The sequence below is a fragment of the Notechis scutatus genome, chromosome 1 (assembly GCF_049901735.1).
Source record: "Notechis scutatus isolate UNSWTSFEM ecotype Mainland chromosome 1, rNotScu1.2, whole genome shotgun sequence".
NCBI classification, from domain to species: Eukaryota; Metazoa; Chordata; class Lepidosauria; order Squamata; family Elapidae; genus Notechis; species Notechis scutatus.
Window position 1 is genome coordinate 222,186,094 of NC_142009.1, and position 16,760 is coordinate 222,202,853.

General features: G+C 41.2%; 1 protein-coding gene across 1 annotated transcript in view; it reads left to right on the plus strand.

The window, feature by feature from the left end:
• Positions 1 to 16,760, plus strand: part of XRCC5 (X-ray repair cross complementing 5) — a 67,117-nt gene that overhangs the window by 35,913 nt on the left and 14,444 nt on the right. The window contains exon 16 of the mRNA XM_026665503.2: positions 715 to 784. Coding sequence (XP_026521288.1) covers positions 715 to 784 — 70 coding nt within the window. The remainder of the gene's footprint in view (positions 1 to 714; positions 785 to 16,760) is intronic.

The window sequence follows — 16,760 nt, forward strand, 5'->3', positions numbered from 1 at the left end:
TAATGAAACATCTTCAAGAAAACAAGCAAGCTCAGAGAGCATCAAGGACCCCTCCCCCTTTACAGTGTTAAAAAAAACAAAGCAATTGTTTCCCTTTTAAGAATATTTTAAGTAGCCTAGTTTGGGATTAGCCCTTACATGTAATAGGTGGAAACTAATTTTTGGTTTCTGTATCGATTCTATGTATTCAGTGAAATACATTATTCCTTCTGACGTCTGAATTCCTATAGGAGCTATCTGTGGCTTAGTCTTTTCTTTGCCCGTTATAGTTCACATTTTGGAATTTCTAAGTTTAAAATATTCCTACAAAGCCACATGGATGTTTGCTCTTCTAACATTAGATGCCCTGGGCAGCTATTTTGTATCCATTTGGCTGATTAGTTTGACTTGTAAATAAGCTTAAGTAAGAATGAATAATTAATTTGCAATTTGGGAAAAGTTGCATATGAAAGCAACATAAACCTTTCTTGCTGAAATCTTTTAAACAATATGACAATTTCAGGTGAGGGCATCATATTGTAGGTTCATCTTACAGAGCTCTTCCTTTCAAATCCTATTTTGACCAAGACATTGCACTTTATGAGTATCTAAAGACCTATTTGGTTTAGCTGGAAATGAGAAAAATCAAAGTTAAGCTTTGTATTTGATTAAAATTGGGAAGAAGGCGATGAAAGCTGGGGCTGAGGACACGACTCTTACTGAAGTATTTTGTAGGTTGGAAGTGTCAATCCAGCAGAAAACTTCAGCGTACTAGTGAGGAAGAAGAATGCTGACTTCAAAGAAGGTAAATGGAAGTTCATTTACTTGAATGAAAAACATTGACAATACTGCTGGGATCCAGGTGTCCTGACTCCAAAATATTACCAGTTTTTAAAACTAATCAATCAAATTCCACTACTCCAATAAGAATTGTATTAAGTGATACTGAGTTTTAATGCAGAAATCTTTCTAAATCCAGGCTGAGTCATATTGGTATGTTCCAACTTAGTTGTTAGGTGTTAACTATTCTTAATTGATTCCCCTTATTTTTCTTATCTTGAAGAAGTATTAGAAAAGTATTGGGGAAAATTGAACTCTTCACATATAATAAACTTATGTTATCTGTTTAGCACTATTTATTTATAATTTAATCCTACTTTTAGTAGAATTTTCCTATAGCAAGTTTGTATACAACTGTAATCCTAAATTTCTCCAATGATATATATACAATGTATATTATCCTAAATTTTCTAAAAAAAATAATAAACAATAAATTGATGGTTAAGTTCCAGTAGAAGCCTTTTGTAACATATTCGGAACCCAAGGTATGTAAGAAATATTTTCTATATGTATTGCTATTCACATTTCTAGACAAATGTATATTATTTTTATAAAATCTAAAATGTGACTTAGCAGTTGATTAAGGGTAATGGCTACATTATGCAGACATCTTTTTTAAAAAGAGATATTACCACCAATTTTAAATAAGAACTGCTTCAAATTTGTACTCTGGGTGGTGTACAAACAAAATATTAAAACTTAAAACAGTATATAAAAAGAGGCAAGGATGATTAAAATTCATTGTCAAAAATTAATTAAAAGGCAAGGGGAAGACTTTCATAGGACTAACCAGCTTCACAGCTCTATGCTTCTCTGTGCACCCCAAGATTTACTTTATAAAATATTTACTTTTATAATGAGATTAATTTATGATAGTTTTGTTTCCTGCATACACAAAAGTGGTGGCACACTCTCCAAAGCTTTTTTTTCTTTTGCAATTTGTCTCTCCATCTGATCCACAAGAGTACACAAATATGGTATACTCCTGGAACTGCTGCTATTTTAATCAAATCAAGCAGCATAAATGTGGTTCATTGAAGCACATTTGTACACCTACACAAAGGCTTGGCTAATGAAATAAATAGAGCATTAGGATGATTAGATCTGCAAGACAAAGGCATTTTTAACTTGCATTTATTAAAGTAAATTCAATAATGGGAAACTGCTCAGCTGTCTCAGAAGCATTTGATGCTTTGGTTACCTAACAGTAATTTACCAACAATTTGTAGAATGGTTCATAATTACAAGGAAGCTTCTGTCAATTATGTTCACCTTCGTATTAAGAAAAAGAATGTGGTCATATTCTTAAAGATTCCTATTCAGTAAATGAGAATTTTACATGATAAATAGAGAAACTTAGCTTCAAATAAAATTAGCTGAATGCATTATGCTAACTTCCTGAACTAATGTATTTTCATTATTATCTTAAGGATGCAATTAATCATGTCAGTTTTCTCCTGATAAATGCTTTTTCTTTTTTATGTGGGAAAAAATGTAAAAAGAGTGGAAATATGTTTTTCTTTAAAGATAAATCTCCCTTGTCCATAACTTGGGAATACATTTTACTATACAAAATATTTCTGATGTGCTTCTCAGACATGGTTGTGTTCCCTCTTTTGCAGCAACTTAAGTAGGGCCTGGTGCAGTGGTGGTATTCGACCGGTTCTGCCCAGTTCTGGCAGAGGAGGAGTGATAAGCAGCGGAGACTGATCCAGTTCTCTCCGCCACTCTGCTGTTGGGCCCAACCACCCACCCACCCGGGCTCTTATACTTACTTTTATCCACTGAATTTGAAGCGCAGCTGCTTTGCGCAGCACAGAATAGTGCCACGCGGCAGCTGCTGAAGTGACCGGGATTGTGCAGGCTTGCAGGAGGGAGTTAGAACGACTCTGCGCCTGCGCAAACACCTCTGCATCTGTGCAAAGTGTGCATTTGGCACACATGTGAACTCAAAGTGTGTGCACGCGCGCAAAGTGCGCCCACCAAGCCAAACCCACCGAACCAGTGGCAACAATATTTGAATCCCACCACTGGCCTGGTGTAAACTTTTAAGAGACTTTGGCAGTTTATATGTATGTGCTTCCAAAATTGGCCATGGATTTCCTAGGTTCTGACTCTGAAATGGCCCTGATGGATATGGTGGTGGATGGGTGGGTGGGTAATTAATACCTGAAGAAGGAAGACTGTTTTTATAGCCCTACAAACATATATTTGTGTTACAAAAAAACCCATGATGAAGATCAGACGACAATTGCATTTCTAACTTTCAAAATGTAGAAAGCAGTTAAAAAGAGAATGGGAAAATATGCTAACGTGACTCCAACAGAAACTTCAATCCATTCTTGAATCTTTCAGGAAAGTGGATGGGTGAAGGAAGCTGAGGACCTGTTGAACACCAATTCAAATTAATGACTTTAGTAATACTGGAAGAATTTTCCTTGACAATAATTGATATAGATTTAGGCTAGGATTAGGCTGGAATGAGGAATTTATTAAGTTTATTATACTTACTATTATTATGCTTCGTTTTAAGCACATACTAAGTAAAATTATTACTGCTTGCCAACACACAAGATTATTTTTTACCCCTAACTAACAATCAAGATATGTTTCTGAAATCCATATTGTTGTAGCCGGCGGTTACAGAAGGGAGACTGAGCCAGGCTAGGCTAACATACTTTATTCATTGAATAAAGGGTCGCCGCGGCTTCAGAGGCAATCTGACAGCCAGCTGGCGGCGACAGCTGATGCCGTTTGACAGCTCCCTTTTATAGCCGGCTGTCAAACGGCATCAGCCAATGGGAGCGATCGGCGCTCCCGCTCAGATGGCGGACCAGAAGGAGAACTGCAGGCAGGTTCTTAATACACAACACTCCTTCCCCCTGGTTGCGCGCATGCGTAGTCCTGTAGCCACAATGGCGGCCTTCGTTCGCGGCTTGTCCTCCGCGGCTCTGGAGGCTTGGGGGCTGCAACACAGTCTCTGTTTTCTCCGGCGGTGCCAGGCGTCTGCGGAGGGTCGACGGCCGATCCGGACCTGCTCTCTGGAGGCTGCTCTGGTGAGTTTTCCTGCAGTGGTCGGTTGGCTGGGAAGTCGGGCCTCTGGTAGACCGGGTAGTTCTGCGGGACGGCTGCGGCAGGCGGCGAGTAGACCGGGTAGCTCGGCGGTGAGTTGTCCAGGCTTTCGGCGGCAGGCGAGGTCCAGCGTCTCCTGAGCTGGTCGATATGCCTCCTCCAGGTTCTCCCATCTTCCAGGAGGACTCTGTAAGACCTGGGCCCTGTAATAGAAACTATCTGCCCTGGCAGCCATAACGGGTGCCCTGCATAGTTCCTGGCATAAACCAGGTCTTGCAGGGCAAAGCCCCTGGCATGGCTGTCAGATGCCAGGGGTGTGCTGGGGGAGTAGTGGGGGTGCAACCTGTCCAGGGTGGTTCGGAGTCGCCTGCCCATCAAAAGTTCAGCAGGTGACTTGTTGGTGGTGGGGCATGGCGTGGCATGTTGCGTGAGTAGGTAAGTGGACAGCTTGGAGTGCCAGTCTGCCTGCCTCAGTTTGGCCAGAACTTCCTTGGCCGACCTAACAGCCCTCTCTGCCATCCCATTACTGGCGGGGTGAAAGGGGGCTGTAAGGGCGTGTCTGATGCCCATGTCGGCAGTGAAGATGGCAAATTCATTAGAGCTGAATTGAGGCCCGTTATCTGACACCAAGGTGTCTGGCAGTCCATGAGTAGCAAACAGTCTGGTCAAAACCCTAGTGATGGCTTGAGTTGTGGTGGAAGACAGCATGGCTACTTCAGTCCATTTGGAAAACGAGTCTACTACCACCAAGAATGTCTTCCCCAGCATGGGGCCAGCTAGGTCAATATGTAGCCTGGCCCAGGGTGCCCCTGCATCTTCCCATCCGGTGGGTGGAGCTATGGGTGGAGCTGCCCTTGTCGCCTGACAGGCCTGGCATGCGTTGACCCAGCTGGCAATTTGGGCATCTAGACCTGGCCACCAAACGTAGCTGCGGGCCAAAGCCTTCATCCTTACCATGCCCGGATGACCCTCGTGCAGTGCCTTTAGAACTGGTTCTTGCAAGGAGGCAGGAATGACCACCCTTGTCCCCCATAACAGACAGCCCTGTATTGCAGACAACTCCTGCTTGCGGATCCTAAAGGGGATTAAATCAGGGGCAAATTGTATATCAGGCCACCCCCTTCCCACCCAGTCTAGGACCTGGGAAATCAATGGATCTTTTTTTGAGTGCGCAGCAACATCCCCGGCTGAAAGTGGGAGGTCCAGTCCCGTGCATTCGAAGATTGTGTGGATGGGAGCTGGGTCCTCGACTGGTGTAGGCAGGGGGCACCTGCTGAGGGCATCTGCGTGGCTCAGGTTTATTCCAGGACGATGGATCAAGGTGTATGAATAAGTGGCCAAAAAAAGTGTCCACCTGGTCATTCTCGGGGAAAGTACCTGTGAGGTTTGTTTGTCACCAGCTAACAGTCCTAACAAAGGTTTGTGGTCAGTTACCAGTTCAAAAAAATGGCCATAGAGAAACTCATGGAACTTTTTTACAGCAGCTACAGCTGCCAAAGCCTCCTTATCGATCTGGCTGTAATTTCTCTCAGCAGCAGAGAATGTTCTTGAAAAATAGGCAATGGGTGCCTCAGATCCATTTGAAAGTCTGTGGCTTAAAACTGCTCCTATCCCAAAAGATGAGGCATCAGCGGCGAGTACTAGGGGCAAGTCCTTGTTAAATTGAACTAACACTGCATTTGAAGTTAACAGCGACTTCACTGCCTGGAAAGCGTTGGCTTCTTTATGTCCCCAGGGCCAGGAGACCTCCTTGTCTAGGAGCCTATGTAGGGGCTCAGCTACAGAGGTTTTGTGGGGTAGGAAGGATGCATAGAAATTTAGGAGCCCTAAAAAGGCCTGTAATTCAGTTTTGTTAGAGGGAGTGGGTGCCTCGTGAATGGCCCTGACTTTACTTTCTATGGGGTGAATCCCAGAGGCATCAATTCGATAACCCAGGAAGTCTACTTGGTTGGTAGCTATGGTGCATTTATCTTTTTTTAATTTGAGCCCATTTAGTCTAAATCTGTCAAGAACAGACCTTACTCTGAGTAGCAGTTGTGCCTTGTTAGAGGCCAATACTAAAATGTCATCAAAGTATGGAACCACCCCGGGTAGGCCCTGGAGGATTCTTTCCATGAGTGATTGAAAAATGCCTGGGGCAACGCTGACCCCAAACTGTAAACGTTTACATCTGAAAGCGCCCCTGTGTGTTACTATGGTTTGGAGGTCAGCAGTGTGCTGGTCCACAGGGAATTGTTGGTATGCCTGGGACATGTCCAATTTTGCAAAAACTATGCCTGGCTCAAATGTGTGAAGCAGGTGTTGAATAACAGGCACTGGGTATGCGCTAACTTGAAGGAAACGGTTGATGGACGTCTTATAGTCCGCGCAAATTCTCACGCTACCATCCTTTTTTAAAGGGGTGACTATGGGTGTTTCCCACTTAGCAAAATCTACCTGTTCCAAAACTCCTTGATTAATGAGTTTGTCTAGCTCAGCGTCTAATTTGGGCCTAATGGCGAAGGGAACCCTTCGAGGTTTCAAACGGATAGGGGTGGCTTGTGGACCCACATTGAAGGATATGGGGGTGCCCGTATAACAGCCCAGGTCATTGCTGAAGACATCAGCGTAGTCATTAAAAAGGGCATCAACTTCAGAGTTTTTGACAGAGTGAATCCCTGTGATGTTAAGACCTAGGGCAGGGAACCAATCCAGTCCTAGCAAGCTAGGTAGGGCACCATCAACAGCTACCAGTGGCAAGTAACCTCTAAAGTTTTGGAATTGAATAAGGAATCTTCCCTTACCCAGGACCGGGATGGTCTTTCCCTGGTAGTCCCGAAGGTTCAGGTGGCAGGCAGTCAGCTTCCTCCTTGGGAACGAAGGTAGAATCTTCTTCAGCGTGGACCAAGCGATGATGGAGAGGGTTGATCTGGTGTCCACCTCCATGTGGCAGGGCTTATCTTCTAAAAGAAGAGAAACGCTTATTTTGTTAGGGTTCGTGGAGAAACTGCCCACATGATGACAGGTATAGCAGCTTTTTACTTGCCTTTGGGATGAGGCAGAGACTCGAGATCTTTGGAAAGGGGCTTGCTCAGCTTGACAAATTCTGGCTATATGCCCTTTTTTCCGGCAGTTCAGACAAATAGCATTCCTGAACCTGCAATTGGATCTAAGGTGGTTACCTCCACAGCTTGTACAAGGGGGCTGTTGTTTGATGAACTGGTTGTTGTTTCTCCTTGGTGGAGCTAAAGGTGTTCTGGAGTGTGTGAGGCGATTTACTTCTAATGGTTCTTCTATTTCCTCCTGGGATATCTCATCATAATGGACTGTAGCCTGCCCTTGTTTTGGGGTAGCTCCCTGAATCTCAGCTGCAGATATTTCCGATAGCTCAGCAGCCTGAGCTTCTTCAATGGTTATGGATAAAGTTAGATCTTTCTTTGCTAACAGCCTTCTCTGGAGCTTCAAATCCCTAATTCCACCCACTATTTGGTCCAGTAGCATGTCCTCAAGGTAATCCCTGAACCCGCAGTGTATGGCAGCAGATCTTAGGGCTGCCATATATTGGCTCACGGTTTCTCCTTCAGCTTGAACCCTTCTCCTAAAAGCTAGCCTCCTAGCTATCTGAGAGGGTTTGGGGGAATAGTGGTTGGATAAAATCTCTTTCAACTCTTCCAGGGGAATAGCCTTAATGGGACGTGGTGACACTAGTGCTGAGGCAGTGTCGAAAACTGTAGCCCCACAGAAGCTTAAAAAATAAGACCTTTTCCTCAGGTCTGTAGCCCTAGACAAGTCTATGGCATTTAAAAAACATTCAAATCTGTTAATGTAAGATTCCCAAGTCTCTGTTCCTGGCTGGAAATGTGGGAAAGTCGGCGTAGATGCCATTGGAGTGGCAGAGTGGGTCTGCTAGGTGAGGGAAAAAAAATTAGAGGTCGCTTTTAGAAAAGCGTTTCAGTAGCGCCTGTCAGCGGCGTTCGGCTCCTCAGCTGCGGAGCTTTGAAGTTCGCGCTCTTTTGGAGAGCGCCGGCGGCGGTGACTTCAATCAGCACTTAGCGGCTTCAGCTCTTTCTCTGTGTGACTTCGGCTCAATTGTTTCGCCTGGACGTCTTTACTGTATCCCGCCCTCGTCGCCAGTGTTGTAGCCGGCGGTTACAGAAGGGAGACTGAGCCAGGCTAGGCTAACATACTTTATTCATTGAATAAAGGGTCGCCGCGGCTTCAGAGGCAATCTGACAGCCAGCTGGCGGCGACAGCTGATGCCGTTTGACAGCTCCCTTTTATAGCCGGCTGTCAAACGGCATCAGCCAATGGGAGCGATCGGCGCTCCCGCTCAGATGGCGGACCAGAAGGAGAACTGCAGGCAGGTTCTTAATACAGAACACATATGGTTCTCACTTCTTGGATTCTCCAGCTATATTAGGCTTGACAACAATCTTGAACACTGTAGGAATAAATTCCCAGACAGAAGTATAGTGAGTCAATTAAAACAAGTCTCTTCAAAATTATTCCTTTGAAATCTGGGCTGTGAAACGTCTTCTTGCAGTTACTGAACTTCTGCTCTCCCACTTCCTTCCCATAGTCTCTGAAATAGGTCTTTTATAACTGTCTAGGGTCTCCTGTGTTGCCCTACTACTACATAGGACTGATGGCAAGCCAGAAGTGATCATTTGTGCTCTCATATTGATCTCCACTGACCACAGGAATATGAGCTGACAACTTATTCCCAACTGGCACCAGCTCTATTGCTTTACTTTTCTCAGCAGCCACAGTAAGGGTGGCAACCTTCCAACTAGCTGACAGGGGTTAGGAGAATTACCAAAATCCACTGCTGCTCTTGGCCACTTCACTCCTAATGCCTCATGTTGATTTCTCTAGTTGCCCTGTTGTTCTAATGCCAGGAGCCTGTTCAATTAGGATTTGTTAACAGCCCTTTCCAACACATCTGTTTTACTTTCACTCTTGGCTTTCTCCATCTTAAGTTCTTCCAATTCTGCTCTTGCCTCCTTTCACATTCTCATCAGTATTGGTGTTAAGCCCTCTTCTGTTATCACACTGTCTTCTTATTCTCCTCATCCAATGTTCATTTATTTGTGACAGATGAGGGGTTTTGTGTCATATTCCTCCATCTCTCCATTCCTTCTGCCTAGCAATCTTCTATCTCCTTGGAGGCTTCTCAGTACTTGTCCCTTTATAAGCACTTCCTGTACTCAGTCCAAGAATCCTTTATCTTTCTTGTTATGTGGATGGTGGACAGGTTCACTTGTAGACACTTTACATCTTCTTCCAGTGTAATGTACTTACAGCAATGACAAACCATTCAATTCCTAGCTGAATTCAGTCTTTTTGGAAAGCTCAGTTAGGTAGATTTTCTTCACAAGAAGTTTTATTCCTCATATTTTAGATCACGGGTAACAAACTCATGGCATCATGTTGCTGTCTCGTGACGTTTAGTAACTTTTTCCCCTTTGCGGAGCTGGGGTGGGCGTAGCCTGCATGTGATGCATCCAGCCCATGGGCCGCCAGTTTGACACCCCTGACTTAGACTAAGAAGAATTTTTTTAAAATCAAATTCATTTTTCAACTTTGTTCAAGGATTCCTTGGAAAGCCACCATAGGTTTGTCAATAATGATGATCAATAATGGTAATCAAACTACTTTGAAGCTTGTTTTCAATTATTAACATTATCCTATAGTTACATACTTGTGAAGGCATTTTTAATACATTTTGGACACATCCTTCATACCACAAAGCCAAAACTGCATTAGTAGGTTCTCTACAGAAATTCAGGGTCCGTATGCTAACTCCAAACATGCCAGATGAAACACCCCATGCAGAAACTTTGGCTCTCTATATATTATACCATAAAAAAAGAAAGCTGTAGCCCTGAGATGAATTTCCAAAGCCATCTACAAATGGAGGCCTCAAGTCTCTAGTAAAAGCTGTTTTTCTAAAAACCAGAATCATGATTTTTAGAAAAAAGAAAAGAAAAAGAGATGAAAAAGTGAATATGGCACCACTCATTTCTTGTTTCAGCCTCTCATTATTGGTACAATCCTTTTAATAGATATCCAGGTAGTTCTTGAGAGGAAAAAAAAAGATTCCTTAATCTGGGTTTAAAAAGTTAATTGGTACTCCGCCATTTTACCTCTGCTCTCACTTAATTTCTCCCTTTGGGTCTTACTCACAAATTCATGGCCTCATCCATTTTTGGGGTGTAACTTCCGGCAAACCAGGGATGTGTGAATCTGGTTTTGGGCTCCAAAACTTATCTTAAAATGTTAGGTCAACCCTCCTTAATTAAGGGCTTTGAAACATGATGGGCTACTACTTGTCAGTCAGCATAGCTAACTGATTTCCGTCACAGTTGGTGATACGATGACAGGACCTACACAGTGGGTGTAGATCATGTGGAATCAAATCCAGCAATTATAGATAGGCATGGCACTAGGAATCATTTGCTAAAATTATTAAAACATTGTCCTCTTTAAAAAAAAGTTGGCAACTTTTACTTACTACATAGTAGCTGAGAAAGCTTCACAAATACTGAGCCCATGACAACTCATCTATCACCACTTCTTAGCATTTATAAGACATTTCTCCCTGAAATCAATTCACCTATATACTATCTTCCGGGATGCTATAGAACTCGGTGCATTAATTTGCTTCTCATCTTATTCCAGTGTCACAAAAAGCAGCATTGCTTAGCTAACCTTAGCTGATCTTGAGAAGCTAACAAAACTTGGTTAATACGTTATAACAAGACTAGGAAGCAAAAGAGGAAAAAAAGAAATCACTCAAGAAAAACTCTGCCAGGAAAACAACATGGGCACATTCAGATAGTCACCAGAGTTGGCTTTTGATTTGAGAGATTCTTTTCCTTCACTTTATTTCACTGTCTGTCCTCCAAAGACCTACATGTTTTTCCTCCATCATTGCTTTTCACATCATGCTAATCTATTGCTACTACTTAACCTGCCTCCAGTTCAATTTGGTCCACTTGACCTATTTTCATGGCTTTTAAAGCTACTGAAAACAAATCCAACATGTTATTTTCAACCTAGCATCAGACTGTAACTGATGACATTTTAACAACAGTGCACATGCTGGACTACTGAGTGATCGCCTTATTTATTTACTTTAGAAATGTATAAGGCTGCCCAATTCTGTGATGACTTTGGCCAACGTAAAAGCAATCATACAATCATAATAATACAAAAAAGCACCGGGCAAAAAAACTATCCATTAAAAGACAGTCAAACATGCAGAGTCTGTCACCCACTCGAACCAAGACAGATTAGAACACAGCAAGGGTAAGTAAGGATGATGTTTTAATTTATGGTTCAATGTGTTACGCAAACTGGGGCAATGTGTAATATTCCCTTATCGCACTTCAAGTTTGGGTCTGAGGCTGTGATTTTCATATTTCACAGCAGATTAAAACCATCCAATTGTTTCCCCTTATTTTTAGTATTTAGAATGAATTATACCGTTCCAGGTTTCGGTTCCAAAAAGTAGCTACAAAGAATGCTGTCACTTAAGTGGCTTAAGTATTCTTCAGAAAGGGAGCAGGTTGTTGTTTCAATGGCGAAGTCGGTGGATCAAAAGGAACTTGAAAATTCATTGACAATTGGGAGTGCTTTCACAATAAAGACTTCTATGCTTTTCCTGATGCCTGGGGTTTTAATTTAACACATCACCGAAGAGGCAGCACTCTAAAAATAGGGGGGAAGGGGGGGGAAACAGCAGGATTTCATTTTTATTGCTGCAGTTTATAAGAAATTATAATTTATGACAGGATCATTAGGTATGGAGGGGACAAACTTATGAAAGAAAGAATCTGACTATGCTATAAAGGAAGCAGCATTGGTACATCCTGGCCCAGTTTCTTTTTGCTGCAGGTCAGTATAGCTGCTGCCATTATTGGATCACATTAAGTGTTACAAAATAAGTGTTATGGTCCCCGAATTAGCATCCAATTAATATGGATTAATATGTACGTATGCTACATTGGTTGCTTCAAATGGTGCTCCAGTGAATTCTAGGGATTCATCAGACAGGGTATTTTTTTTTATCCTCTGACCTTAGTGATAGATAAGTGCCTTAGGATGACAGGTTATTATTGAATTTACTTATATATTTATACTTGTGGTGGGTATGTGCTCCCTGTTCACAGAGGGTGACTAACCGTCTCATCATAAAGTAAAATACTGCAAGACAAATTACAAAAATAGAAGGTAAAACCTAATGTAGAAACAACCTGTGCTCCACCACTCTCAGATATAACACACCCTCCTCCTGTGCAGAATGGACCAGAATAGGTCTTCAGTTCTTCACCGTTTTCCTGAAGCTCAAGATATTGGAAAAAGATAAATTAATTACAGATAGTCCTCAAATTACAACAGTTTGTTTAGTGACCGTTCAAAGTTATAACAGCACTGAAACATTTGACTTAGGACCATTTTTCACAGTTGCGACTCCAGGATCATGTGATCAAAATTTAGATGTTGGCAACTGCTTCACCTTTATGACGGTTGCAGTGTCCCAAGGTCATGTGATCCCCTTTTGCGGCCTTCTTTCAAGCAACGTCAATGGGGAAGCCAAATTCACTGATCAACTAGTTTACCAACTTATCAATTGCAGTGATTCACTTAACAACTGTGGCAAGAAAGGTCATAAAATGTGGCAAAATTCACTTAATAAATATCTCATTTAATAACAGAAATGTTGGGCTCAATGGTAGTCATAATTCAAGGACTACCTATAAGTGGTATGTCTTCTTTTCATTAGGTACATGTTACATAGAAATCTGTATAATTTTATATTTTCCTGTAATGCTTTAGTATTGTGGTTTAGAATTAAGCATTTATTTTTGTCACTAGGTTAAACTTGGCTCATATTTTGTTTTGTCCTTGGTGAGACACCTTTGTTGAGTAGCATTATTTTTCTCGTTTCAGTCCAATTAATTTTGAGAAACAGATACCTCCTATCTCTGAGGCGGTCTCATCATCACCACCTGTTATAAACAAAGACTTCTTAGTTTTGATTGTCTTATTTTTGACAAGTTTTCACAACCTTGAACCTTGATGGCAGCAATGCAAGCATTCCAAGATGAGATAGGCTTGTCCTCTTTGTCCTTGAGATGAGACCATTGAAAAGTAGGTGTGCCTAATTATAGTTCAGATCTATATAAGCTACTCAAATTGATGAAGGCCTAACCAGGAGGGCTTACTAGGTTTGAAGAGGTTGAATTTTAATGTTGCCACACCTATCATCTGGGTAGCAATCAAATGTTCCAGTTCCTGAAATGCTTCCAAAGACCCCTGAACTGGGGGATTGGCTGTAGTCTGCATTATCCAACATTTTCTTAAGACCACATTCTGGTTGTGGCACTACAGTGATTTCCTCCCTACTCCTAATAACAGTGTTTCCTTGCAGGTATTCTATGAGTGCTCTCTAGAACAGGGGTGTCAAACTCGTAGCCCATGGGCCGGATGCGTCACATGCTGGTCCCGCCCCCACCCAATTTAGCGAAGGGGAAAAATTCCCAATACGTCACATGACATTGCCATGATGACGCGATTTTGACACCCCTGCTCTCTAGAACATGGCATAGTTTCCTGCAGTACAAAAAACCCTCTAACTCTATTTTGTAACGGTGGTTTTTACTAAGCAACTAAATTTTGGAAAATATTTTTGCTGAAATACACAGTATTGAAAAATGTGGATTATTTGGTTTGTTACATACGACATAGAGCTATATTTTAGTTTTGAACTGTGGGAGTTCTATAATGGTATTTGGGGAGGGGAGTCAGGCAGAAGTCTTAAGCATATTAAACTAATTGTTGTGAGAAGTAGCTTTCTATGAAATGTGTATTCATTATGCAGTTAGATATGTTGTAGCAATTATAAAGATTACAGTTATTCTTTAAAAGGGGAGCTGCAGCTATATACATGTCAAGATTGCTTATTTCTTTCCCCATCAGTTTTGAAACTTGTTTATTTGGCAAAGTAAAAAGCCAACATAAAGGCTATTATTTCCTGGTTTTTGTGGACAAAAATAGCTCTGTTTCCATAAGATGACTCACAAGTGCCCTTAATTGTTTAGGGAAGTGTCTAGATCTGTTTGGAAGCTTTAACTTTCAGGATTCAATCTGAAGAGCCATGAACACAGCTAGCCATGAACACAGTCTCTAAAATTAAATTAAATCCTTTGTGAAGGCCTGTCAGTATTGCTTGCTAATTGACTGCTTGGTCATTCTAAGCAGCTACAAGAGCTGAGGTCCAAAGGTTTCATCTAATAATTAGGTACAATACTTTCTACAGACAAAGATTTGGAAGATGTCTTCCTCACAGACCATTTCCATCAGTTGTTATATTATAATACAACACTCTTTTACAAGTAACAGAAATAACAATGTCTTTTGCTTACATGGAACTTGGCATAACCCATCCTATAAAGAAAGAATGTTAATAGCCTATTTTATTCACGTACAGAAGCCTATTTTGTTTATGGATTAGCTTCCCTGTTATGCATGCTTGGATATCTAGATTTAATTTGTGAAATAAGAGGTACTTGGCACGTGTACTGGATGTTTCTCTGCCAACTCTTCTGATGAGAGACCCAAGGTGATAGAACTTGTGGACTGCACACTAAATTTGAGAAAGTAATGATTACTTATCAGTTATTTGGCATACTTCAAAAGTGTAGCATTACAAAATTACTCATTACTTCTTGAAAACAGATCTAGGTAACCCTATAGGAAGTTTAAAACAAGTTTGGGAGCCAGATTTAGGTAAACAGTTGGAGGATGCAATGTCTTTAATGAAACCTGGGGAATTGCTATGTGCCTAAGCGGAAGAATTAGATTTTAAAATCTCCCCTCACTATAACCCCTAAAAAAACTCACATATAACATCTGACCACAAGATGCTGGAAGAGGGACTTTCTTCCCTTAGAGTAATATATACAAATATACATGTCTATACGTTATCACAAGGGCATGCGTAATTAATTTAAAAAAAGCATTTACTGTATTACTGGCTTCTCTGCAAGGTAATACTCCTTGAAAGTATTTTTCAAAGTAATTTATTCTATAAGATGCAACAGGGAGTTGAAATACTTCATGTCATGTGAGATGAATAAATTGTAATGAAGCTTTCAGTGCTGCTATTTCATACTATTATACCTTAAAGGAGTTGCTATTAAAACAGTGATCTGTGTTTTTCTAAATAATAAATTAATGTTTTGAGGCTTAGGTTGTTCAGATTGGCAAGATTTGTTTTAGGGTGGTTACAAAGGATATATATTTATTCTAAAATATGTTTTAAATGAAAACAATCTTAGTAAATTATTCAGTCTTATTTAATAGGACTGTATGGTGATCCAGATTCTCAAAAGCTAATATGTAAATTCATGGATATCTCTGTAGCCTCTGTTGGAAACACGTTAAACATATACTTCTGTGCCTCTGTGTGTTTCGGGTCTCATTTTGCCCTTTCAATTCATTGCCCTATTGGTTAAGCCATACAAAAAGATCTTTCCTCTTTGCTCATGTCACAGTATAAAAATACAAAAAGGAATTCATCTCGGTTTCGTTTAGCATTTTGCTTTTGAAGAGTTGTTGGGCAAAAGATAATTCACTCCAGTGGTGGGATTCAAATTTTTTTACTACTGGTTCTGTGGGTGTGGCTTGGTGGGTGTGGCAGGAGAAGGTTACTGCAACATCCCCATTCCCTCCCCACCCCACTAATCTGCTTTCCAGCTCTGTTCTCCTGTGCAGGGCAACAAAAGAAGACCCAGTCAATCAGCTGGGACTCAGGAGGCAGAGAATAGATGGGGGCAGGGCCAGTCAGAGGTGATATTTGCCGGTTCTCTGAACTACTCAAAATTTCCACTACCAGTTCTCCAGAACTGGTCAGAACCTGCTGAATACCACCTCTGATTCACTCATGTTGAGGTGAGGTTAGAGGCAGCCTGTTGATTGGTACTCCCCTGGCCTTGATTCTATCTGACTTTCTGTTAATGAAACCTTTTCTGATCTTAGAATAAAACTTTTCCTATCTTCTTATCCTCTTCCTCATGAACAGATTTCTCATAGATATTGTGTGTGACTTTTAGGAATAGTGTAAAATATAATGAGATGGAGTGGCAAATTTAACCTAGTGAACAGAGGAAAATCTAGATCCAAGTGACTGTCTGAGTGAGCATATTGAGTGTCGCAATGTTGGCTAGTTTTACAAGTACTATTTTTTTCTAGCGATTTACTTTTTTGCTTATGATCCCTTCTATGATGATGGCTGTCGGTAGTTTAACAATGCTTTGTAAATTAAGAAAGATGCTGTTTAGACAATGTCCATCAGTGAAGATCCAGATTAAATACTTTTTTGTTATTTATATGTCTTGCAAAAAACACACAAAGCTCCTTCAAAGAATGGCAGCATATGTATGTCTAGGAAACATTTTTTGCGAGTCAGATCGTTTGGAATGTTGAAAGCATGAGGTTTGTGTACTTGCCAAACAGCGCCTTGCAGAGATTGTCTATTTATAAAATGGCTGTTGTGGTGGGTGAAGAAAATTAATGGCACATAAAATACTAGATGACCAACTTACGTTTGCTTCCAGCTGTCCACACTGGGTTGTAGCCACCCAACTTTTTATTTTTTTAAGAATCTAAAGTCACTTGGGCTCCAAAGCCATCACTGGAATTGATGCTAGGACAAGAGCTTTTTTTCTGTATTTGGCTAGTTTCTTATCGGTGTTGTTTTTAAATCTAACATAAATCAAAATCAGATGAAACAAAGAACCTAATCATGTTCTCAGTGGTACTCTAGAGCACCTTGTTGCCAACTGGGCCTGCAGTACTTGCTGATGTCATTGATCCATCTTGTT